At 50.9% G+C, this 16374-nt stretch overlaps 1 protein-coding gene across 1 annotated transcript in view; it reads right to left on the reverse strand.

Moving 5' to 3' along the window:
* Positions 1-16374, reverse strand: part of SCN10A (sodium voltage-gated channel alpha subunit 10) — a 79092-nt gene that overhangs the window by 9502 nt on the left and 53216 nt on the right. Inside the window, exons 18-24 of the mRNA XM_054729544.1 lie at positions 14881-15004; positions 13478-13632; positions 10117-10290; positions 5519-5641; positions 3987-4271; positions 2845-2898; positions 1457-1594 (exon numbers count right to left, since the gene is read on the reverse strand). Of these exons, the coding sequence (XP_054585519.1) occupies positions 1457-1594; positions 2845-2898; positions 3987-4271; positions 5519-5641; positions 10117-10290; positions 13478-13632; positions 14881-15004 (1053 nt within the window). The remainder of the gene's footprint in view (positions 1-1456; positions 1595-2844; positions 2899-3986; positions 4272-5518; positions 5642-10116; positions 10291-13477; positions 13633-14880; positions 15005-16374) is intronic.

The following is a 16374-nucleotide window of genomic DNA, read 5'->3' on the forward strand; positions in this document are numbered from 1 at the left end:
GTGCAGGAGGGGATAACACACACCACTGTTATTCAAGCAGTAGGAGCCCCCAGGGATATCAAAATCATGCTGTCGGGGAAAGACATCTCAACATTCTCCCCTTTCTGCAGAAAGACATGCCAAAGCCAGGATCAAGGAGTGTCCTGTTTCTCGTCTACAAGAACTCAGAGATGCCACATGGACAAAGGTGGGGAGGGTTTGGGACTAGGACCTAAGGAGAAGGTATGGGTTGGTTCAAATCTGAGCCTAAAATCCAGCCTGTTCATTCCAATAAAATCCATTGGTTTCTAGAAACTTACTCTTGGCCAGGGGCAAGAGCTTACCTCAGGGTGTTCTGGAACAAAGACTCTGGGACCCAGCCCCTCAACCCCTTCCTGGGGAGTTATTGCCTTACCCAAGGGTCTTTGGAGAACCCTTGACTGGTTCTCTGAAGGCCCTGCCAGTTACACTGCTGCTGTTACAGTGCTAGAAATTCCCCCACTGAAGATGCCTTTCTCCCTTAGGATTGGATGTTAGTTTTTTTAGGGACCCTTTGAACTTCCTACATTCAACCCCTCACCTTTCACTTCATGACATAATTTTAAAGCCTCCCATATCAATAGCATGTTTGTATAAATTAGTGACTGCAAATACTGGGGAAAGGGACTGAGATCTGCTGACATTTGAAAGGAGATTTCAGAAAAATCTGGGGCCATGACTGGTGTTGCTAAGTGGTTAGAATGGAGACACTGAAGGGTGACGGGTTCAACTCCTGGCCCAGTCAGGGCACGTGTGATAGGCAACCAATCGATATGTCTCTCTCACATCAATTTTTTCCTCTCTCTCTCTCTCTCTCTCTCTCTCTCTCTCTTTTCCACCTTTCTTCCCTTCTACTCTCTCTAAAAAATCAAAGGAAAAATATCCTTGGGTTATGATAAATAAATAAATAACAGGTAGTCTGAGATTGGGATCCTGTTTACTGAAGTCAGCACCCATGGAGGAGAGGAGCTTCTTTCCCAGCCTGAGAAAGGTTGGGATTCTGCCAACACTGGGCCCTGGCCTTTCCCGAGGCATCCTGACTCAGAGCTCTGGATGCCAGGGCTCCAGACAGAGGCAGCGAGTGCTGGAGCCCTTTCCTTCCCTGTTGATATTCCCCAAGGGGTCACCTCGGACACACCCAGCACACTTGGCTCAGCTAGGAGGACCATGGCACTCTGGGAGAGAAGATGGGAGCTCCAGGCAAGGCTGGGAGGCAATGTTGATACAGAGAAATACAACTCTTTCAGCAGCAGCCCAGACACCAAACAGAGGTGAGGGCAGCAACCAGGGGGCAAAGGTCAGTGTTGGTGTTAAAGGTAAAAACTGGGCTCCCCGTCAGGCATGAAGGGCTGTGAGTAGTGTTGGCGTTAGTCATGAGGCCAGGGGACAAGAAATATAAGATTGGCCATTACCGCTGAAACACTGGAACCCCACTTATCTTTTTCTTCTGTTGATTGAAGTTGTCAATTATGACCCCAACGAAAAGATTAAGTGTGAAGAAGCCGCCGAAAATGATGAAGATGACGAAGTACAAGTACATGTACACATTGTTCTCCCACTTGGGCTGCAAGTTCACCTGTGAGCAGACAAAGTGGGGCATGGGGACAAGGGGGTGTCTTAGTTTGTGTTCACGCCAAAAGCCAACCCTGAGACCTGGACCTGGGTGCAGGTGGTTTATTTGGGAGGTGATCCCAGGAAGCAGGAGTGAGGGAGGGGGAGGGGGAGTAGGAACAGGAGAAAAGTGAAGAAGGGGATGCTGGGAAGAAAGTCATTGCTATGGGCAACGGGCACTCTATCCTCTGGGGCCCTCTAAGGAACCCTGTAGAACACGCCTCAGGACTTGACCTCCAAGGGACAGGGACGCTGGAGCATTTATCTACAGACTCCCCAAACTATCTGTGAGAGCTGCCCCCAGGGATGTTAAATCCCTCACCCTTGGGCTGCTAAGCAAGCTCTGAAACTCTGAAGAAAGTCAAGTCTCATGTCAGCATAACCATTATTGCTTGTCTCATTTTCGGTTCTTATAAGTGTATTTCTAATAGCACATGATCTCACTCATCTAGGGGAAATAATGAACAACATAGACTGATGAACAAGAACAGACCCAGAAACAAGGAGGAATGGATCAGACTGTCAGGCCTCAGAGGGAGGGTAGGGGAGGGTGGGGGTAAAGGGGAGAGATCAACCAAAGGACTTGTGTGCAAGCATATGAGCCTAACCAGTGGTTAAGGACAACAGGGGGGTGGGGGCATGCATGGGGAGGGGTGTGGGATGGGAATGGGGGGATGAGGACAAATATGTGATACCTTAATCAATAAAGAAATTTTAAAAAAAAGAAAAAAAAAAGAAGAAAGTCAAGTCTCCGAGAATCAGAAACACAGAATGCCAGTGAACTCAGAGCTGGGCTGAGAGGACGGGGCAGGGCACCCACAATGTCTGCCACAGTGGGAATGGTCTTTCCTCAGCAGCACCATTCTCTCCACCTGGCTGCCATGGTCGACGCTGAAATTCTATCCCTTTGTTCTAGCCACCGCCCCTGCTCCTGCTCCTGCCGGGGAATGCCCGCACACACCGTCCTTTTCCAGCATTTTCCTCATGCAGAGGAAGAGTTTCAGAAGCCCAGGGAGTGTGCACAGAAGGAGAACAGGCTAGGTTGGCTTAAACAGCCAACAGTGAACCAGCTGGACACTGCTCCAGAGAGGAATAGTGCCAGGCTGCTGAGTGGTCGCCTCTTCTGATACCAAGGCCACCGTCTTCACTCGAGTTCAAACAGACTGATTGAGGGGGAGGGGGCACATGGACGGGAAGGCAGTGGGCAAGACTCACCCCTTGGGCATCGACAGCCGCATACATGATGTCCATCCAGCCTTTAAAGGTTGCCTGGAAACAAGGAGCAGTAGCTACTCAGTCTCTGCCCATGCATCTACACTGGGCTTTGTTTTGATTTGCTTACTTGTTTTTCTCCTTGAGCATTATTGGTCCCCCTGGAGCCAGTTCTGACATGTCTCTGTCTCCCAGGGTAGAGCACAATGCCTGGCACACCATAGCTATTCAGGGATTTTTGTCAAATGAGTGCATGAACAAATGGTGCAAGCAGGAACTTGTGGGTAACTGCATGACAAATGTATTAGCAATTACATTGACACTTGAATGGATGGAGTACTGAATGAACAAGTGGATGAATGAAGGGAAGTGATGAAGAATGAATGAATGAATGAATGAATGAATTGAAGTATGAATGTGGTTGACTATCATCATCACCAGCATTATCTATCACTATACTAGTCCTAGAACATAATCTATTATCCTCTAGGGCAGTGGTTCTCAACCTTTCTAATGCCGAGACCCTTTAATACAGTTCCTCATGTTGTGGTGACCCCAACCATAAAATTATTTTCGTTGCTATTTCATAACTGTAATTTTGTTACTGTTATGAATCATAATGTAAATATCTGTGTTTTCCGATGGTCTTAGGTGAACCGCTGCTGTAGAGCCTAAGACCAACGGAAAACACAGATATTTACATTACGATTCATTAACCGTAGCAAAATTACAGTTATGAAGTAGCAACGAAAATAATTTTATGGTTGGGGGTCACCACAACATGAGGAACTGTATTAAAGGGTCGCGGCATTAGGAAGGTTGAGAACCACTGCTCTAGGGGATAAAATGCAGAAGATTGAACATGCGGCTATGCTATGTTTATTTTGTACAAGTTGTAAATTCTAACTCATTATCTGATACAATGCCATGACAAGCTTATCCTTTATTCTAGTCTATTAGCTCACCTTGGTCTAATTGTACCTCTGGGAGATTATACTCATTGCTAAGGCCCTCTAGCCTCATGGTGTAGTCTGTAGGAATGACCTCAGCTATGCTATCCCCTACATAGCATCTTCTGAAAGAACCCCATTCCCCCATGTTAAAGAGAGGCCAAAGGAAAAGACATGGTTGATTTCAGGACTCACCACTTGCAGAAGCGCGAGGTAACCCATTGCAACATTATCAAAGTTGACCTTCATGTTGACCCAAAAGAGATTTCCAGTGTAGTTGTGAAGTCTACAATCAGATTCGTTATTCACAATAGTATAAGACACAAGAGAAAAGTCTTTATTGGTCATGTTGATGCACCTCCAAAACATCCCTGAGAAGAAGTTCATGCCCATGATGCTGAAGATGAGCCAGAAGATGAGGCAGACAAAGAGGACGTTCATGATGGACGGGATGGCGCCCACCAGGGCATCTACCACCACCTGGGGGGAAATGCAAAAGGACCTGGAACCCCACCAATGTCTCACCCCTTTTTGCTGGATCCAACTTCTTTCTATACTCACTCAGGCTGCTTCAAGAGCCAGTGGCCTTTGGAAGCAAGAGAAATGGGTTAATTAGTGCAGTAATTCAGACTCAGAAGACTGAGCAGGTGAAGTGGGTTTAAACCTTCTCTAAACTTCATCCAGGGCAGCTTTCAGTGTCTTTGCTCAAGACTGAGGAGGCGGATGAGTTTACAAGTACAAACATGCTCATTTAGGGGTTTGAGTATATGTGTTGTGCTAGCACATACAGATCTCTAGAAACTTGCTTTATTTTCCTTAAATACAACACATGAAAATGGTATATAGTATTTGGTTAAGAATGAGTGACAACCTACATCCATGTTCACAAACTTGCCTATTTGTAAACTAACAACCTAGAGATAAAATAAAATAAATATCAAACTATTTCAGTCATAAATGCCTAATGTTTGTAAAGGTACAAGTTAATTTCAAAAGTCTGCTTTTGTGTTTGTAGATCTGATGTCCGCTTTGAGTCAGGGATGGAGGAAGAAGGCAAAACCTCACTTTCTCTGCCAGGAGGCCTTTGTAATTATGAGGAAGGGGAGGGGGGGAAATGAACAGTCCTTCGATCTCCCCTAAGGCAAGGGCCAGGCGTGTGAGCATTCCACCCCGAGGAAGACAGTGAGGGCAAGGTGGGTGCTGATAGAGATATGTAAGGACAGGGATGGATAAAAGGAAAAACCCATAAGACTCATGACTGTGGTCGGTTGGAGAGAAGATATAGTCTAGTGGGTGTGGTGGAGGTGCTGAGCTGATGATGTCACTACATTTAAATGAGTGTCAGAGGAAAGGCTCGTTTGTCCTGAAAAGATGAAGAGCTTGGGATGTAACGAAGATTCTGGCAATGAGGACATCTTGGCAGGGGGGAGGTTGAGGTCAGGGATGCCTGTGGAGCCATGAAGCAGGACCAGTAAGAGTAGAAGTGAGGTCCAAGTCCAGGCAGGTGTGATGTTTCAAGTGAGAAGGGAAGAGGGACTCACAGAGGACCCGAAGGGGAACTAGGAGAGTCAGGACACTGCAGCACCACCAGTGTCCATGCAGAAGTGAGGACCCGGAGCTGACCTGTGGGGGTGGGGCCTGGAGCTCAGGGTCAGTGGTGTGGAGGGCATAAGGGGGGAAGCGGTACCAAATGTGGCAGACCAGAGCCATTTGGAGATAGGTCTTACCCGCATGCCTTCAAATCGAGACAGAGCCCGCAGTGGCCGCAGGGCGCGGAGGGTCCGAAGGGCTTTGATGGATGCCATGTCAGAATACTTCAGGATCTTCGCTATGAGGCTGGTCAGGGATATCTGAGTGCGGGCAGAGAGCAAAAACATCACTCTAGGGTCCCAGAGGGGTGGTTCTGGTGGAAGGAGACAGGAAGTCCCGTCCACTCCCTACTCTGTCTAAGCCATGGTCCTCACTCCCACCTTATTCTGGAAACCAGTGAGAGGTCCAGAGATAATTCAGTCCCTTTCCTTGTATTAAAGACTTTGCTCATCACTTATCTGAAGCTCTGGGAAAGGAAAAGCCAGTCTCCCACATGGCCAGTCCCCGCTATGCAGGTGGCCAAGCTCCCAGTGCATGAAACCCACCTTCCCATTCCCTCTAGGGGCACCAACATCCTTGAAACTTTGATTGACTTTCAGAGATTTGGAGAGATGATGGTCCTTCGTGAGGTTAAGTGAAAGTTTATTTTGAGGAATATAAAGTTAGTCTCAATTGTATTTGCTTAGAAAAACAAGGCAGAAAGTGTCCTGGTCTGGGTCGGGTCTAGTTCCCTCTCCACCCCTGATTTCTTTGTTGTTGTTAATCCTTACCTGAGGATATCTACTGATTTTTTAGAGAGAGTGGAAGGGATGAAGGGATGGGGGAGGAAGAGAGAAATAGAGAACGAGAGAGAGAGAGGAAGAGAGAGAGAGAGAGAGAGGTGAGACATATCGATTGATTGCCTACCGCACATGTCCCCACAGGGATAGGGATTGAACCTGCAACCCAGGTACATGCCCTTGACCAGGAATCGAACCCATACCCTTTGGTCCTCAGGTTGATGCTCCAACCACTGATCTACACCGGCCAAGGCTTGACCCCTGATTTTTTTTTTTTTTTTTTTTTACTTTGGGTCAGTGCCATGTTAGCCTAGGTTGCACTTTCACCCTTTGTGAGATGAGAGTCAGATTAAGAGAACTCCAAGGCCCTACAGGTCTGTTCTTTAGTCAGAGTGACTGCAATGGGTACATGAGAGCCAGCTTTGATAGACAGCTGAAACATAATGGCTGAGTCCCTGTTGGTCTGTTAGTTCCTCCAAGGATTGCCAAGGACACAAACTGACATGGAAAAATGGTCACACCTTCCAGGAACTCTGAAGGTGCCGGGGAGATACCTTATGCAGGATCTTGCTAGAGACTGTGCACCAATCCTAGGAGATCCTACTGTACCATGACTGGCAGGCCGAATTCAGGCTTAGCTTATCCTGGCAGTTAGGGGATATACACCGGAACTTCAGAAGGGGAGGGATTTATATTTGGGTGCTAGAATCTCAAAAGATGCCTATTCTTGGAACGGGTGGCATATTCCACCAGGATAAAGAACTGGAATGAAAGGACCCCCTTCTTTCATGCGTGCAAGGCTCCAGACACCAGCAGGTGGCACCCAACTGCATGGCTGGCAGAGCAGGGAGGTTTGAGGCCAGCTCCATGCTGGACCCCATTTAGTCTTTTGCTTAGCACCCTAGGAAGGCTGGCTCTTGTGCAAATCTGCAGCTGGGACAAGCAGGGGCTGGGGCCTCTCCAGCAAAGCCTTTCCACCCAAGCCCAGCCCCACTCCCGCCCCCCTCAGGGCACGTAGCCTCCCAACTGGCCTCTAGGCTCCTGTAGTGCATCCATCCCATCCTTTCTCCACTGCAAATCTGACTATGATCATGTTTCTCCTTTACTCCCAACCTTCACTGGTACTTAGGATAAGCTCCACACTCTTTAGCCCATATGACACAGCCATAGCCACAGCCACAGCCTACTTTTCCAGTCATATTTCACCCTATATTCTACCCAAATTGTGCCCTAAGTACACCTGTGCCTGCTCCTTTGCTCAGGATCATCTTTTAACTAAGATTGCCGCCCTCCACCCCCCAGTCCTCTTTGCACCTCCATGCTCCTGCTCATTTTTGTTGTTGTTAAGCCTCACCTCAGGATACTTTTTCCATTGATTTTTTAGAGCGAGCGAAAGGAAAGGGGAGAGGCAGAGAGAAAGAAACATAAATGTGAGAGAGACACATTGATCTGTTGCCTCCCACAACAGGGCTGGGAATTGAGCCTGCAACTGAGATAAATGCCCTTGACTGGAGTCAAACCTATGACCATAGGCTGATGCTCTAACCACTGAGCAAACCAGCTAGGGTTCCTGCTCATTTTAAGCCCTATACCTAATGCCACCTCTTATATGAAACCTTCCTAACCACAAACTCCACTGGGTGGAAGCAGGCTCATGTCCCTGTGTACCTAAGATACTAATTATTTCCAACAGTGCTCACCACATACCCCCTTATATTATGTTTATTTCTCCCTGTGTGTCTAATCTGCTGGAACACTGAAGTGTAAACTCCTGGAGATACAGAGTTTTAATTTATTGGCTTTATCTCTCTCAGAGCACTTCATAAGTCAGCCCTATAATCAGTAGTGATGAATAAACATTTGATGAATTGAAGAAAAGACAGAGGCATGTTGGGATGGATAGAAGGAAGGAAAGAAAGAAGGAAAAACAGCTGGATGGAAAGTTGATGGATGGATATTATAGATAATTGAAAGGAAAAATTGAAGAAAGAAAGGAAAAAATATGGAATAGTGAATAGATAGATGGATGGATGGATGGATGGGTTAAAAAAGGACAAATGGACAAATGGATGGAAGAAAGAAAGGATAGATGGATTGGTTAAAGGAAGAATAGAAAGATGGAAGAATGGATGGATAGAAGGATGCTGGGTTGGGAAGTACATGAATGAATGAAAAAGAAGGTTAGGTGATTGAATAGTTAGACAGAAGGATGAATCAAAAGATAGGAAGACAGAAGGACTAAGAACCAGTGGACAGATGGATGGAAGGAAGGTTAGGATGAATGGATGGCAGAAGGTAAGAAGAATGAAATTTTGAGAATGAATGAGTAGAGGGAGAAAATTGATGGAGAGAATAAATGGAAGAAATTACAATGAATGGATGTTTGGAAGGAAGAAAACAGAAGGGTGAATGGTTGGATAGATGGAAGGAGGGATGTATGGAAGAAAGGATGGATGGTCAGATGATCACATTTAAAGCATTCAAGTCTGAAGCTAGTGAGACCTATATAGGTTGGCGTGACTGTGCCCCTAACAGGGGTGGGTAGCCAGAAGAAAACATTTTTCATTCATCTATGAATACTGTGACTCCGATTTCAGGCCTTACAGCTAGCTCATCGCGGTGGTATAGGGGCCTGATGCTGCTAGCACATTGGCATCAGGAAAGAAGAGACTTGAGTGCTCAGACCTGCTGTGGAGGACCTGCCAACACAGGAGGCGGACAGAATGTTCTGTACTGGACCCCATCCAGCTTCAGGAGGCAAACATCAAATGCAGACACATTTCCCAACACCTCTGATGTGCAGACCTTGGTGCTGGTGGCTGCTGAAGTGGGGGAGGCAGAGACAAACACAACATGTGTCTCCCCTGGCCCGCAGGGACCCTCAGCTGTGCACCCGTGAACAAATGACGCAGGCAGCCACCTGGCAAAGCCAAGAGGGCAAAGGCCTGGACAGAGATAGAAGATTGTAATGGTTAAGATCAGGGAGAGATCACACCTAGCTTTTAGGGTTCGTGGCCACAGGTTAGTGTGAGTCTGACAGGAGCTTCAGCTCATCACCTCTCCATGGGGATCCTCTCTCCCCGTCAGTGCCCCCGGGAGAAGCCAGTGGTGTTAGCTCAGGGGTTCTCAAGCCTGGCTGCACATTGGATATGTCCAGGAGTTTTACAAAAGCCTGATACCTGGACCCCTCCTAACCCTGCACCCCAGAACCAGAGAGATATGCATCTTTGGGAATAGCAGTGTTTGTTCACTGTATTTTTTTAAAAAAAAGATTTTTATTAATTTTTAGAGAGAGAGGAAGGGAGAGGGAGAGAGAGAGAGAGAGAGACAGAGAGAGAGAGAGAGAGAGTAACATCAATGATGAGAGAGAATCACTGATGGGCTGCCTCCTGTACACCCCCTACTGGGGATCAAGCCCACGATCCGGGCATACGCCCTTGACCGGAATTGAACACGGGACCTTTCAGACCGTAAGCCGATGCTCTTTCCACTGAGCCAAACCAGCCAGGCAATGTTCATTGTATTTGTAAGAGCCACCCAGGTGATTCTAGAATGCAGCCAGGGCTGAGGGCCACGCCGGCAGGAGGGCAGATTGTCTGTGCTGCGCAGGCCTCAGCCCCCTAAGTCCAGAAGCCCTGTCAATGGGTGCAAGGTCCTAAGACCTTGGGGAGCCTCATGTTTTAAATGTAAATACAGAGGACGGTAAGTGGTCTTTCTGGATGGAGGCCGAGGAACTGAGGACTCACCCGAGGCTCATCGTTGTGAGAAAACCACGCACTGCCCGGATCTTACCATTCACAGGTGGACAGGGCTGTTCTCGGACCCCTTGCTACGTGCTCAAGACTTTGCTTTGGTGCAGCCCTTGAGGACCAGGCCTCCGAGCTTTCTTGGGCAACAGCAGCCATCCATCAGAGGTGAGGCCCCTAAGCCCCGCGTATGCCCACCGAGCTACTCACGTTCACGATGAGGAAGTCGAGCCAGCACCAGGCGTTGGTGAAGTACTTCTTGAAGCCGTAGGCCACCCACTTGAGCAGCATCTCGAACACAAAGATAAATGTGAACACCCTATCGGTGTAGTCCAGCAAGGCCTTCACCGTGGGCTTCTGGTCAAGGTAGTAATCTTCAAAGGCCTGGCAGGAAGGGAACAGAATGGCAGGTTGCCTGGACTCCCAGCGCTGGGGCCCAGGGATGGGGCAGGACCCCACCAGGCCTGCCCCCCACCCCCCGGGAGGGTTCTGGTAACCAGCTGGCCTGTATTGTTTTGTTTTCTCCGCTCTGAGGAGGTGGAGTAGTGGAGGAGACGCTGTGAGATACAAACCAGGCCTTCCCCAGCCAACGGGCCCACGTGGCCGTGCTCAGACTTTGCAGGGGAGCTGAATGCAAGTGAGAAAGGAGACCTTCTCACACTGGGGTTTGGGAGTGAATCAAAGGGACGCTCACTGTGACTTGGTATAAGAATAAAAGCATTAAAGGATGTTCCCGGCAGTTCACAGAAGTGAACGTAAGAATCGTAAGAATCGCTGTGAACCTCTGAAAAAGAATGCTGGAGCTCACTGGGAATCAAGGAAATGTAAATGAAAAGAAGACGCGGGTTTTCTTTTTCCAGATTGGTGAGCATAAAAAGGAAGGGGTGGGGGGAGCCCTGGGTTAGTGTGGCTGTGGGGGTGGGGCCAGCCACTCTAGCATGGCTGGAGGGGAGGGAAAGCCAGTTCAGTCCTTTGGAAGGTCAGTTTGGTAACCCGTCTCAAAGGTTGTAGAAACCTAGCAACTCTGCCTTCAAGAACTTACCCGGAGGGCACTAACTGTCCTGGTGCCCCACCCAGATCCTGTTGAAGGGGACAGAGCGCCCATCCCCCGCCTGCTGTGCATGTTGGCAGCTACCAGCTCCTGAATGCCCCTTTCAGGAGGATGGCCCTGGGCTGAAGGAAGCTGCCTCCACCTCAGGAGGTTACCTGCCGACCCCTTCCCCCCGCGGGAGGCAGCCCAAAGCCAGTGACTGACGGTGGGTTAAATAGGCCCCAAGGTGGGACAGCTCTGTGGCGCCCTCTATGCTTCAGAGCTCCCGTGGGATCTGGCTGAGACTTCCTGGAAACCTGTGTCTTTTTCTAGCTCCTTTCCCTGTTCCCTGGGCTCCTCTCCCAGGCGGCCCCACCGAGGGAGCCCTGGCATGGACCGCGCGGCCACCACTGCGTGAGCCAGGAGGAGCCTGATGACTGAGAACCCTGACTGAGAGATGACAGAATGAATAACTGGGGTTTCAGCTGCGGCATGTGTATGTGGTACCTGCAAAGGCCGATGGGAAGGTAGGGTACCAAATGTTCCCAAAGTGAGATTCTCTTTGAGTGATAGGAAAATGGGTGCTATCTTTTCTTTGCATTTTCCCATCATTTCCAAGTGGTGGGATTTTTTTTTTGTTTTGTTTTTGCACTTTGTCAGATGAAAACTCATGTTATTTTTTTTTTTTCCAAAAGTACTCAAAGTAAAAGCATAAGGAAGACTAAATTTGGTGCCAGCCTATTGAGTCCCTTGGGGAAGGAGACGGGAGGTGAGTGGAGAGCTGCTGAGGCAGGATCCCAGCTCCCTGCTGGGGTGGGGGATGGGGGAAGTGGGGCAGCTGGAACGTGGGGAGAAGAGAGAGGGAAGGAGCAAGGGAGAGTGGAGGGGAGAAACCAGGAGAGAAGGCCCAGGGGGAAGACATGAGCCAATGAGGTAACTGAAAGATCGGTCGGAGGCCGAAAACCAGGTGACACCGGCTTTATTAGGGGAAAGACCTGCCGGGCTGTCTCGCAAGGGGAGAGCATCAGTCCGTGCAGAGGTGAGCACTCCTTCTGAGGGGAGGAATGGGGACTTAGGGTACTCAGCGGGCGCTGATTGGTGGCTTAATGTATGGTCCATATAAGGTACATAGTTAGGCACTCAGGTACATCTGGGCTGCAGGTTGTGTCATATTTACCATTATTCCGCCCACCAGCTGGGGGAAGGGAGGATTTATGGGTAATGAGGAAAGCATCCAGTCAGCAGCAAATGTGGTGATTATTTCCATCAGGGCAGGCAGGACGGAGGGAAGGGTCGGCGTGGAGAAAGCACCTCCAGCCTCCTCTCACCCTGTAGTGTGGCCTCTGCAAGGGGCCCTGGACCGAGACTGCCATTCCAGGTGGACAGTCACCGCCCTGTGTCCGTGCCGGGACAATGGGCACCTGCCGATGCTGCCCGGCCCTCTCCACCTTCCACCACGTGGACCAGCGCTGCTCCGGGGAGGCCTCTGCTACCTCCGCTCTGCGCCATCCCCGCCCCCTTTTCCTCCCACCTCTCAGATCAGGCCTTCTCAGCTGCCTTTGCTCCCCCCTGAGGCTGAAGCTATACCCTGCGCAGTGTGGGCACCCTTCCTGGGGAACCTGGCATTTGAGTGGGTGCCCAGACAGTCAGTAGATTGTTTCCAGATTGGAGCCATGAGCCAGGAGAGTGGGTTCTAGTCCTCCCTTTGACGAGCTAGCGGGGACCCTGGGCAGGTCCCTCCATGTCTTTGAGCTGGGACTTCCTCGCCCATGAAATACGGACACCTGGGGACGAAGAGTCCCCGCCTGTGCTGGCATCTACTCTGGTCCATTGGGAAGGTGAGTGGAGACTGTGCAGTGACACTAAGCCACCAAACAGAGAGAAGCATCCTTCCTTGTCCCACAAAGCCTGGAATTCAGCAAGGGGCTTAGGAAGTGTCCCCTAACTGAGAGTCTCTTTTCCTGCAAGGCATGGCTATTCAGCCTCACCGGGCAGCTTGCTGGGAATGCGGAGTCTCAGGCTCCAGCCCGGATCTCTGGAATCAGGACCTGCACTCAGACAAGCTCCCCAGGTGATCACATTGTGAGAAGCGCTGCTTGTCATGAGTTGCTTGTGAGCTCTGAACACGTCACAGCAATATTCACAAGCGGCTTGGTAAGACAAGGAAAGATGGTCCTCTCTGTCCTGGGCCTTCAGAGAAGGCCAATGTGGTTGGGGGTCGGAAGGTGGCATGCCAGGGGCTTTGGGATCCTATGAGGGCTGTTGGGTTTTGCAACTGACAAGCTGGGTAACCTTGGACAAGTCCCTAAGCGCTTTGAAGGTGAGTTTCCCCGCCTATAAAGTGGGATGCACACACTCACTGCTTGAAATGCCTGAAGCCGGGTGAAGCAGGCCAGGGGGGCAGCTCTAGCACCCACCAGGCCCTGCTGCTGAGAGGAGCCCACGTGCTGGGCTGCAGCTCTCCTTCCAGCCACAGGTTGGGGGCCTGCACCCCAGGAGTCAGGGGAACCCACCCATGCAGCCCCAGGGCCTTTCCCTTACCAGAGACCCGCTGCTGAGCAGGATCATGAAGACGATGAAGCTCTCAAACCAGCTGTGCTCCACGATGCGGTAGCAGGTCTTGCGCACCTGCCAGCCCACGGTCCATGGGAACTTGGCGGTGTTCACTTTGCACCAGGGACAGCGGCGAATGCAGCCTGTGGGGAGAGGTGACTGATGGTGAGGGACAGCCTACGGGGACAGGGGGAGCATTTTTGCTCCAGCCCGGCAGGGAGACGGCTCTGCTGGGAAATCCACCTGCCACCCCTTCGGAAAATAATTCTTTCCTGGAATATGCAAGAAGCGGGGTCCCTCACAGGCAGTCTCTCTATCCTGCCCTCAGAGGCTCCTCTCCACCATCGGTCTGGCCCACTCTCATCTCCTCCCAACCTTCTTCCTTCTTTTTATTTTTTTTAAAATATTTTTTTATTGATTTCAGAGAGGAAGGGAGAAGGAGAGAGAGATAGAAACATCAATGATGAGAGAGAATCATTGATCAGCTGCCTCCTGCATGCCCCCTATTGGGGATCCAGCCCGCAACTCAGGCATGTGCCCTGACGGGGAATTGAACGATGACCTCCTGGTTCATAGGTCAACGCTCAACCTCTGACCCACACTGGCCGGGCCGACCTTCTTCCTTCTTATAGATGACCCCTGTGGTCCCTGCGCGCATGCTCACCTGTCCCCGGAAGCCTGACAAATCGTGCGGCCTGGGCCTGGTGGTGTCTGAGGGGCCATGACCCGAGACTGTGCTGAACTGAGGGGCCACCATGGGCTGGGATGGAGCTTGGGTCCAGCCCAGGGTCATGTGGAACTGGAAACTAGAAGTGTTTTCTTTATGAAACAAATTAATTTTATTATTGAGGCCACAATTTCATAGTATGCTTTATTCACTTATTGCACAAGTATCTATTGAGAACATAATGTGCCTCATTGCTCTAGGCCAGTGGTCGGCAAACTCATTAGTCAACAGAGCAGCAAACTGCTCTAGACTCTGAGGGAAATGCGGAGTCAGGTGCAGTTTCTGTCTTCAGAGGTGACACGGAAGACTGCAGGCCACAGCACGTCCCGCCCCTCCTCTGTCCTTTATGTCCCGAATCAAGAGCGGTTGTGGTAGTGACTCCTTTTCCCCGTGCAACCTCAGGAGGGTAAGTTCATAAATGAGAGGTTTCAGGGGTGGCGGGGAGGGCACAGCACCCATGGGTCGTGTCCAACGTGGCATGAGATGCACATCGCGCCCCCCAGGCTGCCCTGAGTTGTGGCACTTGTGTCTGAGGCTGGTCCCCCAAGCCTGGGAGTGAGGCAGCAAGGGGCCCTGTCTCCGGTGCACCCCAGGCCAGGGCCCTGGACGCACAGGTGCTGGATGAGTGTGGAACTGGATTCGGGCCCTAATTCATGTCAGTTACCTTCTGTGAAGCAGTCTTCCGGTTCTTCCAGGTCCTCGGCCAGCTCGGGGATCTTCTTCAGGATCTCCTCGGGATCCAGGAAGTCCACCGTGCTGCCCTCGGAGGAGCTCCCGTCGCTCGCTGCCTGCAGGGCACAGGCCCAGGGCAGTGAGTTCAGCTCCCTGAGGGGCCGGGGAATCTGCACTGCTGGCCCGACCTGCTGCGAGCTCGGAGATGCAGGCTGGACCCGCCGGGGGTCCCTCCTATGCCTGCTGCCTGGCCAGCTGAGGCCCAGACCAGTGATGCTCTCTGAGTGATGCGAGGCTTCCCCCCTCCAGACCCTGATGGAGTGCTGGCGATGGCCCGAGACGCCATAATTACCCCCATAAAGACTGTGCATTCACTGGGCTTGAATATTTAACCGCGGAGCAATGCCGCAGGGGCCCGGCGGCCCTCCTGGCAGCTCCGGCCCTGTAATGTCTCCAGATGAATTCAATTAGGAGCTGACGCTGCTGTCCTATTAGTAAACTTGATAGCTTGGCTAATGGACCCAAATGGTGGGGTGTGTTCCCATCTGTCACTGTCAGACCCCTCCCTGCCTGGCCAGGGTCATGGACGAAACAAAAACAAGACTAACACCCAGCAGCTGTGTACCGAAAACATGGACAGAGAAAAGCAGCCGGGGCGTCCTTAGCAGGCTCGGGAGGAAATAGGATGTCCACGTGTGGAAGGTGCAACCCTCGCCCGGCTGGACCCCAGTGGCTTGTGTTCATCCGGGGGCCCCAGGTCCCGTGTCAGCCCACCCCCTTATCTCCCGCTGCTGTGGTCAGCCTTGCCCAGGGGCCCACAGCCAGTAGCTGGCGTTCCTCAGGCTGAAGGGCCTAGTCCGGTGCCTGTCACAGCGTCTGCCCTTAGCGGCTAGGGGTCAAGTTAAATTCCTGATTTTTAATACAGTGGATGAAAGACGCTAACCCTTTACAGACACCTCTTTCCCTATAGCTCGTCTTCTTCAGAGGTTTGTAATGAAACCACCAAGTTCATTGTTACCTCCTCTAAGGCATTCCTAACCCCCGAGTCCTCTTCCTGCTCAGTCTGTGTAAGGCTGTCCGCCGACTGCTCAGCACTGACAGCCACTCCAGAGCACCAGGATGTTTTTGACGAGAGAAAAAGGTGTGGACAAAGGAAAGCGGGGGTGGGGAGCCACGGGGAGGCTGTCTCCCCCACAAGCAACCCTGACTTTCATCTGCCAGCTTCACCTAACTCTCTGTGCACTGTCTTCGGTTTCCTTTCTTCTTGGTTGTCATTTTCTGGGCACTTATTCCATTTCAGGGAAGAGCTAAACACTTGACAAGCAGCATCTCAGTTAAGCTTCTAAAGGATCCTGCCAAGGTTACCATTCAGTGTCACAGTGAAGACCAGGAGGCTCCGAGAGGTTGAGGACCTGGTCCTCCGCCCCCAGCCTCACTCTCCCTCCTGAAGTCGTGCCGAGTAGCCGAGGGGGCTGGGAGGGACTTG

This window comes from Eptesicus fuscus, chromosome 18 (assembly GCF_027574615.1).
Source record: "Eptesicus fuscus isolate TK198812 chromosome 18, DD_ASM_mEF_20220401, whole genome shotgun sequence".
In the NCBI taxonomy this organism is placed as follows: domain Eukaryota; kingdom Metazoa; phylum Chordata; class Mammalia; order Chiroptera; family Vespertilionidae; genus Eptesicus; species Eptesicus fuscus.